The sequence below is a fragment of the Macaca thibetana genome, chromosome 4 (genome assembly GCF_024542745.1).
Source record: "Macaca thibetana thibetana isolate TM-01 chromosome 4, ASM2454274v1, whole genome shotgun sequence".
Classification (NCBI taxonomy): Eukaryota; Metazoa; Chordata; class Mammalia; order Primates; family Cercopithecidae; genus Macaca; species Macaca thibetana.
In genome coordinates this window covers 66115009-66137689 of record NC_065581.1, presented here as the reverse complement: position 1 = coordinate 66137689, position 22681 = coordinate 66115009, and the positions used below count along the sequence as shown (strand labels likewise).

The following is a 22681-nucleotide window of genomic DNA, read 5'->3' as shown; positions in this document are numbered from 1 at the left end:
AAGGTGCTACTAAGTGGCTGAGTCATTTTTGGGACCAAAGTTTTTCTTATACCAAATCATGCTTCTCATTTCAAGGAAGTGACACATCTAGAAAAAAAGTAATATCTCTGATTTCTTATTAGTTAATTGAATTGGGAAGAAATTTCCACAGGCACTGACAGGAACTGAAATATTCCAAGTCATTAATTTTATTAATTTTTTATACATGATGTCATTTCCTATCCTCCTGTACCCTGAGAAATAAGCATTATTAGCCTACTCTGAAAATAAGAAAGTGATAATATAGAGTAATAGTCATTATAAGGAACAGCAAATTAAAACTCAGCTCTCTTTGGTTCATGATCTTAAAACCCAATACATACAATTTAGAAAAAAAAAAATTTGTTAATCTTATTTTTAAAGAAACAATGATTTATTTTCCAAGGGCCAGATTGCTTTTATAGGTAATATATATCAGACTTAGCCTAAAGAAAAACTATGATTTATAAATTAGATACATGGAAAAAAATCAGCTTAACAATATAATTGCTTCTATTAGCAAAGTAAGTAAAAGAAAACATGCAAAAAGCTGGATTTTAAGAGAAGTAAAATTCCTATCTCGATTTTGGTAGAAAATGAACTTGAAGTACATTTATCTACAGCTGTAGTAAAAATCCTCTGGAACACAAATGCTGGCACATGTGTGCATGCATGGTATACATACAAATGCACTTGTGTTCACACCCTTCTTAGTATTTTAAATCTATTGTCTACAAAATATATGTTACCATGTAATGGAGTTTTCTTTCATTAAATGCTACATATATGAGCTACTCCTTAATTGGCGAAATTCTAAGATGGCAAACAGAATAACTGTGGCATTTTGTTATACTTGACCAGGCCTACAATTTTTACTAATATTCCATCATTAACATAGATCATAATCAAAAGTGAATAACAGTAACATTGAAACTGATGTGTAAATAGTCTTTTCCTATTTCTTGGAAAGACAGCTTATGTTTATCTTCAAAGTGTGGAGGAGAGGATTTGCAAAATGTCATTACTGTACAAGTAATGCTAGGGCCAGAAAAGAGAAACAGAGAGAGAAATGAAGTCAAATAAAGAGAGAAATTGGCAAATTTTCTTACCACTTTTTTTCTAGATGGGCATACATAGCAAGTTCTATTTATCATTGACATTTTAAAATAAACATATAAATAATTAAGAATGTTTGTTAGTAAGTCGTTCTTGTTCTTTTAAAAACTTTTAAAATAACACTTTGTAGATCAGGAACTGACATCAATAATGCATTAATAACATTGGAAATTATAAAAATAGTAGCAATCTTCCCCTAATAAAGCTGTAAGTAAAAGGTGGATGCTTTCCCAAAGCCATGTATTTCTATTCTTTTTATTGTAACCTATTTATTGCTGTCTTTCCTATTGAGATATTTTTGTTTCATTTATTTCACATTCATTTCAACCAATATTTACTAAAACCCCGTTCAGAGTGTGCTGGATAATTGAAAGCCTCAGGATTTTTTTTTTTTTTTTTCTTTTCCTTAGATAGAGTCTTGCTCTGTCACCCAGGCTAGAGTGCAGTGGTGCCATCTTGGCTCACTGCAACCTCTGTCTCCAGGGTTCAAGCAATTCTCTGCCTCAGCCTCCTGAGTAGCTGGGATTACAGGCTCCCACCACCACACCCAGCTAATTTTCGTATTTTTAGTAGAGACAGGGTTTCGCCATATTGGCCTGGCTGGTCTTGAACTCCTGACCTCGTGATCCACCCGCTTCAGCCTCCTAAAGTGTTGGGATTACAGGCGCAAGTCACTGCGTCCAGTCGAGATGAAAATATTAATGTAAAATCACACTGCAATATGACGAATGCTAGAAAAGAAGTATGGTATGTGCAAAAGTCTGTAGGATCTAGCACAGGGAAAGGGCAAACTATCACTCTGTTTCTTCAAGGAACAACAAATTCAGTAAATCTTTCTGCATTCTGATAAAGAGTATGGCATCCTGGCAGTGATATACAAGACAAAAAAGGAAGATGAAAAAAGTATAAAGAGAAAGGTGAATGATGACTCCTGAAGTTATCTGAGGGCAAACAGAACAAAGGTAAAAAGAAATGGGGACGATTAAACTGACATAGACTCAAATCACTTTAGACTGCAAATATGTGCCTAAAAATACCAACACATACACATGCAGGCATGAGCTAAAGTCTACACAGGCCTATGGTGAGACTTCCCTTGGGGAGTGGAATATCAAGGATTAGCAAAGGCAGAGTAGAAAGACAAATGAGTGTGTGTGTTCAGATTTCCTGGAATCTATACAGAGATCCCAATTTCCTTTCACATAAGTAGCGCCATTGATGCCAGTAAGAAACAAAGATTCCATTAAGGCTTATTACGTGATTTAATATCCTGGTGTGGAATTTTTCTGCCAAAACTGTTTTAATCATTTATTGTAAATGAAGTGGTAAGAAATAAGATATTTTTATTCCACATTTTATATCTCAGCTATACAGTCCAGAATTATCTTCAGCAAAACAGTCCTATAAACCATAGTAAACACCTCAGGACAATTAAAGATGACTTTGTTAACAAATACCAGTCTTTCTCCAGACTTGTACCTAAAATCTGGTAAACCACAGCGTCATTTGAGTTTTGTTTTTTTTTTTAAGTTATAGCCATTATATGTTAAGAGGTTTTTAAAAAGCTGTATGGAATACGACATTTTTATTTGGGAAAAAAAAAGGCTTTATTTTGTCAACTTAATAATTCACAATTTCATATAAAAATTAGGGAAATAATTAAGTTTCTATAATGACATGATACCCCCAAATACGTCAAATATGATCTTAAACAAGGTATTTTTAAAATGTACTCAAATGTAATACTTTAATGAAGCATTAGTCAAATAATTTACTTTGTATGATATATTCAAAATCACATTTGTAATTGTTAGTGTCACTAAAAACAGCAATAGTTTTCTTGCTGTTGTTTTCTGGTTATAAAATTTTTCAGCACATGAATATATTATTAAAGACTGTTCTAGCATAAATCCTATCTCAAAGTAGGCATCCCACTCCTGACAGTCTATTGTTTCTTCAATACTAAATACCAAATATGAGTTCATAATACCAGTGGACACACTCACAATATTCAACATTTGATATGTCTTTGCCATCACCATTAGTATTACACAAAACAATCTGGAATCACATCTACTAAGTGTGAAGACTCTTTGAATTTGTGCCACTTCTATGGTGTAATACGTGTTGAAGATATTTCTACTCCAGGCAGGCCTTCTGAGTCAGTATTTATTAGTGAATAAAATGGGAGTCAAAGGAGGGTAATCTTGTATTTATTCCTCTGGTAACTTAAAAGACAACCTTTTAAAATAGGAAATGGAAAACATCAAGTAATATAAAATATAAGTTGAATTTTTAAAACCTAATTTGAAAAGCTAGAATTACATGCTATCATATAAAATGACACTCTGGAATAAAATGAGATATGAGTAGCACAACTATATGTAATGATTAACCTCAAGCTCTATGTCATTATATGGTAGTTTACTTGAAATGGTATTAAATAATTATTTATTAGTATTTTATATATCATTAATATCAAATATTGAAGACAAAATGTACTTTGCTTAAATTTGATTAAATCAAAGGTCAATAGATTTTCACATTCCTTTCCTACAATGTAGCCTAGCCAAAGAGATATTATTTAACTGGGGTAAAGAGTGGTGCATGTACTCTGTAAGAATTACTTAACAAATGCATCAGCTACAATTGTGTCATCAGTAATTTCTTATCCTTACCTTTCTGACCTCAGAATACCTAAACAAAGAACACAAATTCACAATGTACAGAATAGACTATGCACTTCTACTGACATAGCATATGTTGCTCCCCTATGAGACAAACTTTTCTAGTTCAACTCTGTTAACATCATACTGCACTTTAAATGTAAGTATATTTGTCAGTGAAGGTATTTCTTTTTCATTTTGCCAGTGAATAAACAACAATATACAATTTGTCTCCCATGGTCTAAAATCACTCTTATTTGTCTTCACTTACAAAACAAATGGCTATCTAGTGTAGCTTCTGTAAATCCCAGCATTATCTTAACCCACATTTCAAGGTCATGATCAACAAAATCTTTGAAAATCATGCTTATTGTGCACACTAAAACTTTGTTTTTGTCACTTACTACCTTTCATATAAAAGAGTTGTGACACTGAATTCACTTTCCACTGTCATCAGTACTCAATTTTATGATAGAAATTTAACCATTGAAGAAACAGAGTTTCTAAATTTTATTAAAATAACAATAAAACAAACAAAAACCAGCTTCTTATGTTAATTGTTTATTAGCCAGGTTGTAACATCACATTTTTTGAGTGTACTGTAGCTTCTTATTCTAGGGGACACTAATTAGTTTTAAATGGTGTTAAATACCATCCCTGCAGTTGCAAGTGCTTCTCTGGGATTTTTTACTACAGAAAATAACTGCTGCAATTTAAAACCACTTTGTTTTCTTCAGTCACAGCTGATAGTGAAACAGTGACCTGCAGAAATCTTAAGGTTTTCACCCCTCTCTCACTGCCATTAGTCTGCCTTCATTTTCTAACAGGTCTTTTCCTCTCCGACCATCGCTCTTCCATAATTTCCATCCCTTAAATTGCAGCCAGCAGAGAAATAGCGTTAGGCTATTTAGGTTCTCCATTCCTCCACTCTCCCTTACAAAGCCTTGGCTACCCTTAAAGAAAATTCTCCAACAACGTGTCAATTTTATATTGGCCACAAAGACAACGTCTGTTGGTTGAGGAAAAGGAAAGAGGGACTGGAGCTTGGAGACTGGAGTTTGGCTGTCCCTTTCCACAGACTGGGATCTTTGTGGCGATCAGAAAACATTTCCTGCATAAGAAATCAATACACTCTCTGGTTGCAGGATTGGGAAGCAAGAACGAATATGTATCAGCCGTGTCCTTAAAGGAATGGAACACAACATCCATTAACCTTCCAAACAAGAAAAGTCATTTTCTCAAAATATGTCACGCTTTCTTGCATTATGACACATCATCACAACCTCAAATCCTCTGGTAGCTCCCCCACTGGGGATTGGGTGAAAACTATAAATCATTCCTGTACTTTCTTTTTCTTCCGCATTTCCGCTGCACTTCCTCCCCCTCCCTCCCCCCATCTAGCTCTAAGACGTTCCTTCTCTTCTGTGCATCAACCGGGGACCAAGAAGATAAAGACAAAAATTCACTCTCAAGAGGCGGATGGGGTCCTAAAGGATCAGTATGTGTTTTCATTGCACCCCTCCACCCCATCCTCAGGCGACTCCAGAACCAGAAGACCTGGAGAGTTTGCACTTCTAGTGACTGCCTTCTGACCCAGGAAAGAGCAAGCGTGCGAGATTTTTGCGCAAGCACCTCAAATAAAATTCCAGACCAGGGGAGAAGGTATACCCCTGCCTTCAAGTGTCAGGAAGTCATTTGGTCCAAACAGGCAAGCTAATGAGTTTGCACCACCATTTAGCCAAGATGCCCCAAAATCAAACCTGGAAATGGGTGGGGAGTGAGAGGGAAGGACTCTGTGGGCATAGGAGAGAGGAAGTAAAGTGGACGTTTTGCTGGGCTGGAACAGAAGGGAGATGTCTATAAATCCATTTCACAGGTGGAGCGTCTGTGTCACCTCAAGGGGCTGCAGCCTGAATAATGGCATCCCTCTCCCTCCTCACCAATCTCTAGTGCAAGCTGGCTCTAGGTTTCTGCATCTTTCTCCTGAAAATTCCACCCGCACTTCCAGCGCATGCTGGTGAGCTATCCAGCCCTCACCGCCCTATCTCTAAAACCCTGAATCCTAAAACTAGCTCAAGAGACCTTTATCAGTGAATACCACAAATCAAATGAATCCAAAAGTGACAATAAAGGAGAAAAAATTAGGCCTGTCTGTTGAAACAGCACGTTTTAACTCCATCTCCCAAAAGTGCTCCCCCGCTCACCTTCCCCTCTCCTTTGGCCACTTACCTTCTTTGGGTGGTCGCTTGGCCTCCCTGGTAAGATTGCAGACTTGGGTGGTTTGCAGCTCCTGGGTCAGGCAGCCCTCTGTCTGCTCATTCAGGGGTAACACCACGTTATTTAACAAAACCAGCGACTGGTCGTCGATCCCCCACTCTCCCAAATGCTGAGGGCAGGTGCATTTTGTATACATGATCCCACATGATTCTGTTCTCCCATTTTCTGATTTTAAGCAGCTCTCCAACCAAGTGCATAATACATGGCAACCAAATTGGCTTGGGCTGACCTTGTTCAATACCAAAAACTCAAAAAAAGATTTCTGATCTTCTTCCCCTTTTTTCTGTAATCCTGGGAAATCAGATGGAAATACTCGACGTATTTGAATAAAATTTTTATCATATTGTAGAAAAACGAAAGCATTCTTGGAATTGCAGAGTTGCATTATAGAATGATTCTTTCTTAAAAGATCCTTTATTTTTTCATGGGAAAAATGATCAAACTGATAAGCCAGGAGTGAAAAGTTAGAGCAGCTAAGGTCCTTTTTGGAAAATTTCAGGTAAATGCTATATTTGGTTGGATCTGGATTTTCCAGCGTCCAAGTGCAGTTTGTAAAGTTTTTGGGAAACATTTCACTTACAGAATACGATCCATAAATGACTCCCTTCACCAAAGTTGAACACCAGAAGTCTTGGGCAGCATTAAATCCAAACATAACCAGGAGATAGGTGGAAAATATATAAATCAGCAGGTTACGAACAGCCTTCATCCTATGTCATTTGGCCTGTAAAAATGGCAATGAAAGTAAAATGCAAGTAGGAGTCTACACGCATTGAGAAAATAAACTCCTTTCAATATTACAGCCAGCTGTTTTCAAGATTTCGGTAGAAAAAACCCTTTTTAAAAGAAGGACAGGTAATTTTTATTTTATAACACAGGAAAATTATCTGTTGCTGTGTGAACAGCGCCCTCATGTGGCCATTCACAGTGGTCAAATTCGCAACATTCCATTTAAAAATAACATTTAATAGATTATTAATAGGAATGCCCTAACTTATCTACCAGGATATCCTCCACGTCCATTATCATTCTATCGAATGAAAAGGGAAAACATGGAGTTTTAAAACGTCATAATGTAAACGCTAATTGTCGAAATAGTATTAATCAGTCTATAGTCTATACAACCTCTCTCTCTCTGTCCTTTGCCTGCAGTAAACACCATCATACAAAATCTAATCTGATAATCTGGGAACAGGCTGTCATCACATTATTTCCCTTCTCTTAAATGTGAAAAGTAATGATGATAAATTATGGCCACAATTTTAAAAGCACAAATGATAATTTATTACAGATGGAACATCATCTCCCAAATGCCCCACTTGCCTTTGCAGGGGCCACCATGTGAACTGCTCAGAAATTCCTTTGCAAAAACATGGGCATTCATGTGGATTAATTAATTTTAAAAACATCATTTGAGAAAGGGCATAGATGGATAAACACATAGGGGAGACTTGTTGTTCAACATCACCATTGAGAACCAGGATTTAAGGCAGTCATTTCAATGTGGCATGCCCTCTTGGGATACATAAAGTGGATCACTGTATTAGTATCTGTATCCAAAGGTGATGTCAGTAAAAAAAAAAAAAAAAAAAAAAAAAATACAAAACCATAGTAATTGAGCTGGTTTCAGTCTTTTAATTTTTGAAAAATTATCTTAACAACTGTAATTTAAGGCTTACACATGGTAATAAAACACATTAGCATTTTTGTTCCTAGCAGATTCCAATTATTGGATTGCTCCCTTTCCAACAACAACTCCAAAGCTCCTCTTTTCTTTCTTTTTTTTTTTTTTTTAATTTCAACCCTGGCTTTGGATAATAAAGTAGTCCTTGATTATATTTACCTCTGTAAGTTGTTATCCAAAAATAACTTGAATATTTTTCAGCTTTAACCTTTAAGAAGTTATTTCTTAGAATAAATGACACTGCTTTTTGTTTGTTTGTTTAGCCTTTGAGCTGATAAAAGTGATGCCAAGTTAATTTTAAAAGTCTTTAGGCTGCAGTCTCTTCCACTGTTCTGTAAACAGAGACAGACATACAGACATATAGACAGTTAAGAGTTTTCATGCCTTTGCCTGGGTCTTCTCTGAACCAAAGGATAAAACCCTCTTCCTTCCCATTGCATAACACACACCAACGCATGCACACCAAATCCAGTGACCGAAGTCCCTGAAGATAGATCTGCATTTTCTAGATTATAATTCAAATTCTATGTCTTGATATAGGCAAACACAGCCCCAACTCTAAATCTCTATATAGCAGCAGTTTAAAATAACATCAGAACTGCTGGGACCATCAAAACAGTGTTCTCTGTTTCAAGCAAATAGCTCAATGAATAATGCATTTTCTTCATGAGAAAATAAGCCAATGAGCATTTAAAGGTTTAAAAAAAAACAACAACAGAGAAAGTTGTAAGAAATTCTGGAAATAATTTCCTTTTTTTTCTTTTTTTTTTTTTTTTTTTTTTTTTTTTTTTTTTTGCTGTTGCACTTTGCAGGCAATGCAGGTCTGCGCAGTGTTCTTCAGGATAGAGTGTAGGCGTTGAGAGCCAATGTGACAATAAGTGTCTAAATTAGGAATTCCATCCATGAAAGGGGATTTCATTTTATAATCAGGAACTCAAAAAGAGGTCGTATGTCTTTTCCTAATGAAACTGGTACTTTTGCTTCCATTTATTTGACAGTGCATGTCTGCAATGCCGTGCTCATCAATGATCAGAAAGAGTGAGGAAATAGCACTTTAATGCCTGCTCAAGAGAGCACACTCAGTATAATGCTCTTTATTTTTCATCAGTCTGGAGTACAGAGTCTTGTTTTGTTCTAAATAATAAAAAATAAATTATTACCCTCATCCCCCTTTGGACTGCAGGGACCATTCAAAAAGCTGTATTTCCCTCTTAAAGAAGAGGTGGGGGCAGGGGCAAAGGCTGGCCACGGAGGTGTCAAGGATGTTTTATTTATTTATCTATCTATCTCTTGCTGAGAAGCAAACCAGCACTGAGTTTAGCTATTCTCACAACTGATTTTCTGGGTGACACTTTAGTTTAGTCGAACATAGACGGCGCCATCACTCCACAGATTTTTCCCCCCAATAGAAGACCCACTGCCTTCTCTTAACTTCCTTTTAACCTAAAATTTTCCCCCCATAAAATTACCCCAATCACACAAAACTGCCAGATTTTCTAGGTCTCTCTGCTTATTCCTTCTGACCCAGCACATCTCTTGAAAACCAGACTTCTCTAACTTTTCAACTGCGGCGTTTAAGTAAATGCAGACAGTCGGATTTGCTCACAGCCTCCCCATCCGCCAGCAACAGCCTTTCCTTTCATTTTCCTCCCTTCTCAAACATTAAGCCCAAAGCTCCACGGTGGCGACCCCCGGCAGAGAAAAGGTGACCCCTGGACCCCCTTCCTTACCTTCCACTCCGAAAGCTCAGGGAGGCTCTTGCTCTAAGACACCAGCACAGGCACGCGTCCCAGCAACAGTGACGGAGAGACTCCCCTTCGGTCCCAATCACCGTTGCCCATTTTCCCCGGCTCAGCTTCCAAAATCAGGATTTATTTTAAAAAATGCATACATACGAAAAGCAAAAGGTGAGGGGTGGGAACGAAAGGGGGGTCGATGAGAGAGAGAAAAAAAAAAAAAGCCACCAGGAGCCCAGAACCTTGCGCCGTATCCAACTGAATCCAACCTCCAATCCGAGGGGGGCTAAAGGGAGGAGAAGCCCCCCCAAGGGAGACTCTAAGGAACCCCCCAAAATGTAAGTGGCTTAAGAGCGAAGATTTGTTTCATAAAAGCTACCCCCAACAAACCGATTAGCCAAGAAGCAAAGAAAGCGCTGAGACGAGAAGTGACCGGCGGCGGCGGCGGCTGCTATGGCAGATTTGTTGGGGCGGTGGGTTTATTACGGGAGTATTCGTGGTCGGATCGGAAGGCTCAAGCTTATGCTCTTTCCTCTTTCCGCTTTCCTCCCTCCTCCTCCTCCTCCCCCCTGCAGGTACTGATGGACGGACGGCGACTAAGGAGAGGGGGGAAAAATCCTTGGCTGGTGATGTCGGAAAGCTGTTTGAATGCCCAGCGAGGAGGGAGGCGCGAGAGGGAGCGAGATAGTAAAGCTCTGTCTCGGGTGTGCGCGCCGGCGCGCGGTGCTCGCTTTCCCTTGGGCGCGCGCGCGGGGGCTGCGCGTGTCCCGAGAGCGCGTCAGCGCAGCGGCCTCCCGCGTGCTCGTGTGCGCGCGCGTCCCGGGTGCCGCGCGCCCTCTCCTGCACAGCTGCGGTCCGCCCAGCCGCCCGCCAGAGGCTCGGCTCGCGCGGCGCTGCCGCTGCGACTTCCTGGAGTTCTGCCTACCGGGTGCGCGGGCGGGTGTGTGAGAGAAGGCGAGGGGAGCCGCAGGGTGGGAGAGGAGGGAGTCCCGGCGGGAGGGCGGGGTAGAGGCTGGCGGGAGGGGGGCTTCACGGAGCTCCAGCCAGGGCCGCGGTGCGCCTGCACGTCACGGCTACTCAAACCCAAGCACGTCCCGAAAGCGGTATTTTCTGCGTCTGGGAGGTTTTTGCATCCTCAGTTCCCACCGCTGGGGCTGGCGGCGACCAACTGTAAGAGAAACTCACTGGGAGGCGAGGCAGGGGGGTGCGGAGGATGGGAAGGCGACTCTGAAGGGTGGGAAGTGAATGCTGGACTTGATCGTCTTTCTCTGTCTTTCAGCGCGGACCTGTCGCAGCCAGAGAGCTGTCATTTTAGCACCGGGATTCAGAATTGATCCAGTCCGCAGCGGAGGGGGCACATCCCAGCTCCCGAGCTGCTGAGTGTCTCTGGCTGGAACAATAGTAGTTTTTCTCTGCGAGGCTGCAATTAACATCTTATTTGTTCTGGCTCCATACAGGCTTTGTCAGGATCGCGGTGCGGCGACCGAGGTTGGGCTCTTGCATTGCTTTCTGCTTGGCAATGGAATCATGGTTTCAGGGTCTAAACTTTTGTTTCATTTTGTAGTCTTAATGCATCTGATTCTTTTTCAAGTTTCCCTAGTAACAGGTTTGGGGACGGGGTGGGAAGAAACGAGAAAAGGGGTGAAGAGAAACAACCAGATTATATAGAAAGGGGAAAGGGATAAGTTTCCCCACCTTTTAATCTATCTGCCTGTCTATCTATCTATTATCTATCTATCAGTCATTTTGCCTCCTGGACAGTTGGCTGACGAAGTGTCTGATAAACCAGCTTCAGATACATGCTACAAAAGGTCATTCGCCTCCTGATTATGTCTCTACTTGTAAACGCAGTTGGTGGTTTGCAAAACAAGTGCTAAAATAGTGCAATGATGTGGTGGGAGGAAACCATCATGGGCAATTCATATAAAGTGCTGGAATCTTCATAAGGGTGAGTTTCTCGAGCGGCAGGTGAAGTTGAATAAAGCAATTTTCCATCATTTGTTCCCCTCACTCTTGCATTTTTTTCCTCCGCTCGTTTCTCTCCCCTGGGGCGATTATGGATAGCCAAGAACACCATTTTAAAAGAGATTGATAGTGAAAACAGGAAGATGCTGATGGTCTTTTATCCGCTGAAGTTGTTTGAAATATTAAAATTGGTCCTTTACTTCTTAATACATATTAACAGAGTGACCCTCTTCAAGACTTTCCCTTCTTAAACGAGTGCCTGGGATAAACACTCTGTAAGGGAAACAGTTAATAATTCCCCAACAGGCTTTAACTATTTTCCCAGTAACAGATCACCGGCAAGAGAGCAGCCTGGGTGGCATTTTGGTTTTGTGTCATTTTGGTTCTTTACAATATTTTTTATTCATTTAAGGAAATGTTAAAAGGAATAATTAGGGTTTATATCCAGAACAAATTTTGAAACACCGTTTAAGCAAACACATTTTCTTTTAAAAACAAAGAACATTGAGCAACACAAAGGAGAAAAACATTTTATTTCAACTTCCCTAGAGATCATAATTATGATTTTTGCAAGGCAATTTGGTCATTTCTGTTACTTTATCTAGAGGAAAAAAAACCATGACAGATGTGGAATAAAAATGGAGAAAAAAAAATGCTTTGGGTGGTTTATACATAAAAAGGAAATCATGTAATGGGAGGTTCAGTTATACTTCTATTTTGCACCTAGTGATTTCTCATATTATCTTGTAACACTGTGATTTTGATGTTTCTTAGAAATTCTTAAAGTCATGACACAGTGGCATAAGAATAACAGCTGAAAGGGACAATTTAAAAGGCTTAATCCTAAATGGAAAGGATCACTTACTCCCAGGATCATTTATATTCAAGTAGAAGTCAGGGCAGGGTCAGAAAAGAAAGCCATCCTTAATAAAGCCCTTCACCCTTCACATTGTTTCTCATAACCTTCATAAATTGCAGGCTACTGAGCTGGCCTGATGATGATCCTGCTGAGATATATTTATAGCAGATGATTTGTGGATGATAACTACGCCAAGCAAGACACGGTCTCCAGTAACCCCAGGCTGGTCTGATTTCCTCAGGGGATTATAATCAAGAATCAGGAAAAGAGCCCTATATGAACAGTCTGGTCTCTGGACACGAACAACAGCACAATCCAAAGGCAAAGCAAGGAAGGAACCACTTTGTTTCATGTCTGCAAGATGCTCCATATAGAAAGCATTGCTGACATGTTGACCCAACAGCAAAAAGAGAGCAGCAGTTCACACACCCTCAGCTCTCTGTCCTTTCGTTTCTATTGATGTTGGTCCACTTTTATGATTTAATACATATTAAATTCACCATTTCAAATTATCATTATCTGCTTTCATTGGTCTTTTTCACGAGTCCAAGTGTATGTCTATATTTATGTTTATATATATAAACACATATTTATACATACCTATGTATATGTATGCACACATTTGCAAGTATGCATACACATATGTGTGTGTATATATGTATTTGATATGTATGTATTTCAGTTGATACACATATATTTGCTTGGGAAGTTTCACTATATTGCTTTGTATTTCTCTGTTATAAAGTAATGCATTTCATTCCAAAACTACCAGATTAATTGTATAAATTGATTATTACATAAGTTTCCTTGATGATTTACAGAAGAACTATTGAGAGGTCAGTGTTAGCACGTCAAAATATAGACTGGTATTACATTTTAAATTGACCCAGGTATTTAAAGTTAAAGCCTTTGAAATTTATCTCTCCTATTATTAATGCATTTTATTAAGATTACTTTGGAATGATGAGGTTTCTAAGTTTGATTTATCTCTGTTTTTCATCTTTTTGTCTGTATGTGCTAAATTTAGTCCCTCCACTTTGAGAATAACCCTATAATCCAGGATCACTGCTTAAAATTCAGTATCATTTGCACAATTCTCATACTCAAATAAGAATGTTTCTAGAATACATTTACTCAATTTTAAAAAGTGTTTTCTCTTTCCTTCTTTCTCTCATAGTCTTTCTGATATTACCACATTACCACATTCTAAATTCTGTAACTTGTTATTTTCAGTAAGGCTTTAAGAAGCATGGAGAGGCTTGTAGGTTATTTCTTGTTAAATATGCCTTAATCTTTTAGTATTTAGTATTATTATTTAGTTTTTAGTATTTAGTATTTGGTATCTCCCATATATATATATATACACATATATATATACACACTATACACACACACACACACACACACACACACACAGCTTTTGGAATGTTAATTAAATGATCAAAATATTATAAGATTACATTGTTATGAGTACTTAACTTACCCTTAAAAGTAGCATATTTACTATAAACTGAAACAACTTCTTCTTCTTCTCTGTCTCCTCCTGATTATTATTTTTTTTTGTTGTTATTAAATAAGGAAGTCTCTCAGGAACCAAGCTGTATATCCTCTAGTCTCTTTGAAAAAACAAATTGGTCATTTTCTACTTGGACATCCCAGAATAGAAAGTACATGGAAGTACTAAAAAATAAAGGGATAGACTTGGGGTTAAGGGAGATGTCATAGAACAGCTATCCTGGGTTAGTTCAAGTGTAGTCCTATCCCATGCCAGGCAAAGTCAAGGTTAAGTTTAGTCCAAAAATCCCAGTTACATCAAGTTTCCATTTTTTATCATTATTTCCCTATACAACGATACAAGTTTTAAAAAAGTCGGTAAATACTTTTGGCCATCAATTTTCAAGGTTTCATTGGTGATATTAAGGAAATACTGTAAGTAGGTAACACATAATGTCACATCTGTGTGCTGTAGAAGCATCTTGAAAAATATGGACTTTAAAAGCTCAAAATATGTGTTTGCAATTGAACATACATTCACCCCCAAATTTGTCCTTTTTCAGCTAGTTATTTTTTCGTATGAAGTTACTATACTTCTACCATTATCTTTAATCTCTGAAATTTCAATTATACTAGAAATCAGGATTCTTCATTTTTACTCACGAACCTGACACTAAGTGTATACCTCATTAAGGACAAGAAGCTATGAATTCTCTGGACTTCAGTTATCTCACAGAAAAAAGCTTGATTGAATAATGTCTAAGGCTCTTCCTGACGTATTCTAAATAACAGAAGGTGTCTCACAAGAAATGGAAGCAGTGAGAGAAAAATGCAATTAAATCCTAGACTAGAAAGAATCACAATTTTTCCACTCACAGGTTGGTAATGCCTCTCTATTCTATCATAATTTTGAAAACCTCCGTAGTTTTACCAGCTTTGCCTTACCCCGTTGCTATCATCTGCTGAGGTACAGACAGTCCTTTCCATTTTTGTTCCTCTCCCACTCTAATAATTTTTTTTTCTTTGACAGAAGTCCCACTTTACCATTAATGATGACAATAACTAAAGCTGCCAGGAACAGCACATTTGCTGACCTTTATCAACACCAAGTATTGAAGTCTATGGACTACCTATTATTTCTGAACATTTCTTCATGTTCAGTCCTGTTTCTACCAATTCTGATCCACTTATCTCCACCATTTCTCTTCCTAGCAGATTCTCGCATTTTGCCTTCTGGATCTCCATGCTCTTTTATACCAGCAAACAAGAGGAAGAATATTCTCTACCCACTTCCTTGACTGAAGCCTGCTCTTTTATGAAGACATGGCATCTCTTCCAACCATGTCAAACAGAAGCAATTTATGTGTATGCCGCTTCCATACCCTGATTCAATGGGTCAGGGGCAGAATCAGTATCCTTACTCTCCCCTTTGGTTTCAAATATTTACTCCTCATTTCCCTTTCATGCCCACCTTTCTGTAGAGATCAAGGCATTTGCCTTTGCAGCTTTACCTCTTCTTCCAGATTATATTTTCCATTCATGGAATCTTTTAGCTGCCGGCTCGCAGTTTTTCTGTCCACCTGACTTCCATTCCTCTTCTCATGGCTTCAGCTCCCATGCAGATGTCTTATCCTGACACACTAGCTTCTCCATTCTATTTCTGTTTTTTGTTTGTTGTTTGTTTGTTTTTTGTTTGTTTTTTCCTACTACTTCAACAACATTTCCCTATGGTCTTTAACTAAAAAGTCTAACCAGTGACTAAACCACTCCCAATATTTAACATTTAATGTTTCAGTGCCTTAATTACCACCTTCTACTTTTAAAAACTCACCTCCTAAGTAACCACATGGAATCAAGTCTTTCACAAAATTCAGGTCTTTATTATTATTATTATTATTAATTCCCACCAGTTTCTACTCTTATCTTCATTTTCCTCCTTATACCCTGTGGTAAGCAGCCTCTCACATGGACCCTAATGATCCCTACTTCCTGGTATGTGCGTCCTTGTGTAATTGTCTCTCTCTTGAATGTGGGCTAGATTTAGAAATTTGCTTTTATCAAACAGAATATGGTAGTAGCAATGGGATGTTAAGATATAAAATGAATGTGTCTTCCATCTTGGGATCTCCTTTAGTCTTCCTTAGAGCATTTGTTTGCAATAAGCCAGGTACCGTGTTATGATACCGTCCTAAATAGAGAAGTCCATGTGAGTTTGGCCTTCTGAGGCCTGTCAAAAGACACATGAGTGAGCTCAGAAGTAGAAGCTTCCTCATTCAAGTCTTGAGAGGACTGCAGTCCAGCCAACATCTTGGTTGCCCTTTCATGACAGGCTTGTGCCAGAATCAAGCAGCTAAGCTGCTTCTGGATTCCTGACCTACAAACACTATAGATCAGGAATGTTTGTGGCTTCCAACTGCTAAATTTGGGGATAATTTGTTATGCAAATGTAGGTAACTAATGTATACCTCATGGATTCCACGCCCATTGTTATGATAATTTACTTACAACCATCTTCAGCTATTTACTACATTTTTCTGGCTGGATCACCGTGTTTACTGTGATGGACAACTGCCCTTCCTGATCCAAGACCCATGCAACAGAGCATTACTGAAGAAATTCACACCCTCAGGCAATTAGATGTCCCTGTAAAGTTATAGTCAACAGGTTCTTATGACCTCACCACATAGACTGTTACTTATAAGCTCCCTCTCTTATTACACCTATGGATATTTTCTAACTTTTCTTTGATCATTAAAAAGCTTCTCCTCAACTCTTGAATGATAAGTGATAACCTTTTTTCATTCATTATTTATAAAACAGATGTGATTAGATGGAAAATACCTTACATTCATTAAACTGACTTTACCTTCCCCCATTTTCTCCTGTCTTCCTATCTCCAGGGAGATACTGCCCTTATCTAAGAGGTCATCCCCTCCACAGGTAACTTGGATCTTACTTCTACTGGCTTTCACACCTCTCTCCTGGGCCACTTCCATCAGCATACATATTTTATAGCAATACTACCCGTCTAAAAACTTCTGATAAACAACCTGTTTCTTAGATCCCCTTCATAACGAATCTTTTTTAAAAAAGCAATCACATTCACTTCACTTCCTCACTTCCCTCTCATTTCTCAACTCAATCCATTCTGGCTTCCACCCCCACAATTCCACTGAAAAAATTCTTGTCAAAAATCACTAAAGACCTTCATGTTGCCAAGTTAAAGGGATAAATGTTTTTCTCATCTTACTCCAACTTTCAGCAGCATTTTAAATGCAATGCCCTCCTTTTGGAAACCACTTCTATTTTGGTTTCTGTTTTATCATACTCTCCCAGATGTACTTTTATGTCACTGATCACTGTGAAGACACTGAGACGCTTCTCAGTGTCTTTTGCTTGTTCTTCTTCCATGTTAACTTGAAATGCTGACTACTGTAGTGATAAGTGTTGGATGTACTTCCCTTATTTCTCTACCACCTCCCCTTTGGTGATCAAATCCACTCCCTAATATTGAATATCACCATAAGTATGTATATGTACATACATGCATACACACATATGAATAGACACCCCATGTATATTCCTTTAACAAAGATATGTCCTCTGAGCTCTAGATTTTTAAATAATCAACTGCCGTGATTTATATCTCTACTAAATATGCCTCACAGTCATCTCAGATTTGGGGTAATTAAAGGAAACTTCCTGATTACTCCAGAGAAATGTGCCCTTCCCTCAGTCTTTCTGTTTCAGGAAATGACATCCCTATCTACCTAGTTATTCAATTGGCAAACATGGGAAAGATACTTGCTGCTCATTTTCTATCATTCTACATCTAATCCCTTGACAAATATTGCCTGTCCACTTTGTGTAAGTTTCCTAGGGCTGCCATAATAAAATTCCACAATGTGGATGGTTTAAGCAACAGAAATTTATTTTTTTCACAGTTTTGGAGGCTAGATGTCTAAAATCAAAGTCCCTATTGGATTGGTTCCTCTGGGGCCCCTTTCTCTGGCTTGCATGTGGCTGCGGTCTTGCTGCCTCTTCAAATGGGGTTGGGGGTGTGCAGAGATGGGCACAATTCAGCTCATGATATAACTTCAATACATAGATCTCAAATCTAACCAGTTCTTTCTTTTTTCACTGTTACCCTTTGTGTGTGTGTGTGTGAAGTATGTAGTTTTTGCTTAGTCTCTTCCACCTGACATTCAATATTCTTTGTTAATCTATCTCTAATAAGTTATACTTCAAAAAATGTATCCCTTTAAAATCAAATGGAAAAACATTTTAATTCCAGGTACTTCTCACATATCACAAATAATAAAATCCAAACTTTTAATCGCGACCAACAGTGCCCTACCTCATCTGATTCTTGCTCCTCTCTCTAACTTCATCTTGTACCACACTTCTGCTTACATATAATGCTCAAGCTACATTTACCTTTTTCTAAGTCATGAGGACACTACATTTTTATCTCCTTACAATCTTCCAATGTCAGGATCATTCTACCTGGAATAAACTTCCCTTTTTCTACTGCTAGGAGAAACTTTATAGGCCTGACCTGCTCACTTCTCATACCTCAGATTTCATCTTGAAAATTCCCTTTTCAAAGTTTTTGAAAATTTTTTTTAACCACCCAATCTATGGTGCTCTCTCCTTGTGTTCTCTTTCAAGGTACTTATCTGTCTTTTTTTTTTTTTTTTTTTTTTTTTTTTTGTGCTCAGGTATATATTTTTTTCCTTTTTTAAAATTATACTTTGTAAGTTCTGGGATACATGTGCAGAACATGCAGGTTTGTTACGTAGATATACACGTGTGCATGTTCTCACTCATAAGTGGGAGCTGAACAATGAGAACACATGGACACAGGGATGGGTAACATCACACATCGGGGCCTATCTGTTTTATACTAGTTACCAATTTTTATTTAGTTGGTCTTCATCTTTTTGCTTTTTATTAGTGTGTTAGCTCCATCATTACAAACTCCTGCCTAAAGTAGTGCGAGACACATGGTGAGCACTTCCTAGGTCTTTAGTGAATACATGGGTTGAACAACATGATGAATCTTATATGTGGGTATTAGTTGTGTTCATTGGAGAAATATCTATTCCAACAGCTCACATATTCCTGCATGATAACTCAGCTAAAGTTCTCTCTTCCCTGGACCAAATTCCTGATTTCCTGAGAAATTTCCCAGGTGACATGGTCTCCAGACTTTTCATCTTTATGACTGTTTTCAATTGAACTTATCTAGTTTGTCACAGTTCTTTGATGCCACAATTAAAATACTGTAGATTTCAGCTGCTCAGCATGGTTGTAATACCTTTATTTGTTCAATCCAGAGAAACAAACAGGGAGCATCTACTTAGCCAGACTATGAGTTTACAATGATGAATGTCTCATATGAGGAGAATAAGGCTTTCAAATCCCTGAAATCAATTGATCATTTATGTATTTAACACATAATTAACAAGCACATACATCATATAAGACATGTTGTAAGGTGTTTGGGAAACTGAAGTGACAACACGGAGTCCCTGCCCTTGTGATGATTGCCTTGTATTTGTAGTGATAGCCAATGAACAGCTAGCCACCAGATAATTATAAACGGCAAGTGTGTCAAATGTCTCGGAGAAGAGACAAATCAAGCTGTGAGAGGTGTGGAGTCTGTTTGTGGGAACAGACAGGATGACCTAGTATGGAAGGGCAGAGAACGTTTACCTGAATACGTAACAGTTGACCAGCAATTCGAAGGACACTAAGGAAATTTAATCATTCCCGTCAAAGGGAACAGAGTGTACAAAAAATGTGAGGCGAAAGGAAGTAGAACACATTCTAGGTAAAGAAAGTTAAGGTGAGAGAATAAAAAGGACAAAGAGGTCAGTGACAATTCATAACGTTTCTGATAAAGTGTTTGCTAAGTATTAGGATAAAAATCAGTGAATCTTAGCTGGGCACAGTGGCTCATGCCTGTAATCCTAGCACTTTGGGAGGCTGAGGCAGATGGATCACCTGACGTCAGGAGTTCAAGACCAGCCTGGCCAACATGGTGAAACCCGGTCTCTACTGAAAATACAAAACATTAGCTGGACTTGGTGGTAGGCGCCTGTAATTCCAGCTACTCAGGAGACTGAGGCAAGAGAATCGCTTGAACCCTGGAAGAGGAGGTTGCAGTGAGCTGAGATCGCGTCATTGCACTCCAGCCTGGGCAACAAGAGCAAAACTGTGTCTCAGAAAAAATAATAATAATAATCAGTGAGTCTTTATAATAATAATAATATGATTGAAGGATTGTAAACAGAGACTAACTCAGATTTACATTTTTTAACAACTCATTTCATTTCAGTCGGAGGAGTGATTTGAGAGAGGTAAGAGTGAATGTGAAGATTCAAGTCAGGAAACTGTTACATAAGTGAAAACGGTGGCATCAGTAGGGATGAAGAAGAGAAGTGTCCAAGAGACCTTTGGAGGCAAAATTAATAGAATATGTCAATAGTTAGGTATAAGGAGAATGACTGGATCTGGATAAGAGTCTCTGTTAGTGAATCGGCTATATGCACTGCTGGTTCATATTCAACTGACAGTTAAAACAAGTTGATCTAAATATTTATTTATATTTAGAATTATTTATTTCTTGATACAATTGAATTTGTGATCTTGTGTGTGTGTGTGTGCGTGTGTGTGCGTGTTTGAGAGAGCGTGCAAGACAGAGAAAGGGAGGGACACACACAGAGAGACACACACACAAAACATGGCGACATAAAATAACAATTTATTTGTCTCATAAATATGCAATCTGGGGAGGCCTTTGCTGTTGGAATAGCTTGTCTTTTGACACTGTCTTTCAGGGTCAGCCTGAATAAACCGAGTGTGAAGGATCCTTGTCCAAGATAGCTCCACCTGTGACTGGCATTTGGAGCTAGTTATTGGCTGGGGCTCAGTAGGAGCCGTAACACAGGGGATGTAGTACATCTTTACACAGACCATTCTATAGAGCTGCTTGCTCTTCCACACAGCATTGCAGCTGTCTTTCATAAGTCAGTGTTCGAAAATATAGGAAAAGAAATCTGTCAGTGTCTTAAGACCTAGGTCTGTAAATTGGTACAGATTCATATCTGACATTATTCTTAGTCAAACAGTCACTAAGCTTGTTCAGGTTCAAGGTGCTGGTGGAGGGGGCTGGGCTGGGTAGGGAAAGAGCTGAAAATTCTCTAGTTCTTAGTGTAGTCATCATTCTCAATGAAAGGAATATTAAAGAATGTGTGATATGTGGTGTATACTCTGTTCATTGACATCCTCTTTCTGGATTCTATCATTCAATATGTTAGGTATTATTCCATAATTAATGAAATCTGCATATCTGAAGTGATTTCCAAGTCAGTGGCCACTGTTTCAACATAGTGTCAGTGACATACAACTAGAAACATTTCTCCATTATAATGCCAACTTCTGGGGGGCAGGGATATTATCTTATCCCTTAATATCAGCCTTTGGACAACACTGGATAAATATTGTTTTTCTAGCTCACTAATTAAGATCCTTTTAATTATAGAATGTTATTTAACCAAACAATCCATATGTATCCTTCCTTTCTTCAGAAACATGAGAGATTATTTCAAACACCTTGTAAGAAGAAGCATATGTACTATGCTTACAACACTCTCCTCTGTGACATCCCTAGCAGTAGTTGTTAGATTAATAGTATTGTTTCTTAGTATAGCCAGGTTGGTCTCTGTTTATCCCCATTTTGTTTTCTATAAAGTCACATACCACTTATTCTGTAACATATTCCATAATTTTTACACAGACCGCTATTAAATTTAAACAGTTTATTAAATTTAATAAACCATGATTTCTAGAATTCAGCCCTTTTTCCCTTTTAAAACATAGCCAGTATTTATCACCTACTACTATTTGTTTCCTGTGCCCACCTATTTTCCAAGAATTTTCAAAGGTAGTTGGAAATACTTTAATAAGAACACTTATACTTTCTTTAAGTATACCGTGATGTAATTTTTCTAGACCAGGACATTTGAAAAAATGATAACATACCTAAGGATTGTTTCATTTTCTTGATTTCTTGGGTACCATTTTACTTTTAAACATTGTTGGTCCATGCTTTCAAAGTGAAAAATAATTCTTTTTTGATTGATGATGGAATCAAAGTAGGAACTGAGTTATGGTTCCTCCTGTCTTCTTATATCATTACACATTCTGTGCCATGAAGGCAGAACTTTTTCACATTTCCTGTTATTTTTACACATTGGAAATTTTTTACTTGTTTTATCCTTCTTTATGTGGGTTTCTTTCTCTCGTTCTAATATCCTTAATTTTTTTAAAGAAAAACTCTTAGAATAAGGTTTTCTACTGATACAAATGATTGACTTGTATTATTTTCATCATAATTAACAAGATTTATATATATTTATATAAAATCCATTTTCAGCAATTTATTTTCTTTCAATATTTAAACAAAATTTCTGGAAGGTTTTTTTTTTTTTTTTTTTTTTTTTGAGACAGAGTCTCACTCTGTGGGCCAGGTTGGAGTGCAGTGGCGTGATCTCTGCTCACTGCAACCTCCGCCTCCCGGGTTCAAGCAATTCTCTGCCTCAGCCTCCCGAGTAGCTGGGATTATGCGCGCCCGCCACCATACCTGGCTAATTTTTGTATTTTTAGTAGAGACGGGGTTTCACCATCTTGGCCAGGCTGGTCTTGAACTCCTGACCTTGTGATCCACCCGCCTTGGTCTTCCAAAGTGCTGGGAATACAGGCGTGAGCCACCGTGCCTGGCCTAAGATAAAATTTTTGATGAAAAATTTCAAGACTTTTGGGGGGAAATCTGTTTACCAAAGTCCTTTTTATATATGCT

At 38.2% G+C, this 22681-nt stretch overlaps 1 protein-coding gene and 2 long non-coding RNA genes across 7 annotated transcripts in view; 2 read left to right on the top strand and 1 right to left on the bottom strand.

Annotated features, from left to right (window-relative positions):
• ADGRB3 (adhesion G protein-coupled receptor B3) overlaps positions 1-10222 on the bottom strand; it is a 747311-nt gene extending 737089 nt beyond the window's left edge. Inside the window, exons 1-3 of one of the 4 annotated variants that reach the window (XM_050787501.1) lie at positions 9492-10222; positions 7921-8093; positions 6030-6801 (exon numbers count right to left, since the gene is read on the bottom strand). In XM_050787501.1, coding sequence (XP_050643458.1) covers positions 6030-6786 — 757 coding nt within the window. In that variant the 5' untranslated portion in view covers positions 6787-6801; positions 7921-8093; positions 9492-10222. Of the gene's footprint in view, positions 1-6029; positions 6802-7920; positions 9453-9491 lie in introns of those variants that run through there. The other 3 variants (XM_050787503.1, XM_050787500.1, XM_050787502.1) reach the window with 3 other exon arrangements.
• A 139-nt stretch (positions 10223-10361) lies between these two features.
• Positions 10362-20343, top strand: LOC126952693 (uncharacterized). Of its 2 annotated transcripts, XR_007725006.1 has the most exons (4): positions 10362-10667; positions 14846-14924; positions 15028-15226; positions 16333-20343. It is a non-coding gene; the product is annotated as an uncharacterized LOC126952693 (long non-coding RNA). The 2 variants fall into 2 exon arrangements; XR_007725005.1 differs by lacking the exon at positions 16333-20343 and having other exon boundaries at positions 10372-10667; positions 15028-15882.
• Positions 10992-12834, top strand: LOC126952694 (uncharacterized). Its single transcript, XR_007725007.1, has 2 exons — positions 10992-11445; positions 12441-12834. It is a non-coding gene; the product is annotated as an uncharacterized LOC126952694 (long non-coding RNA).
• Positions 20344-22681: the final 2338 nt, after the last annotated feature.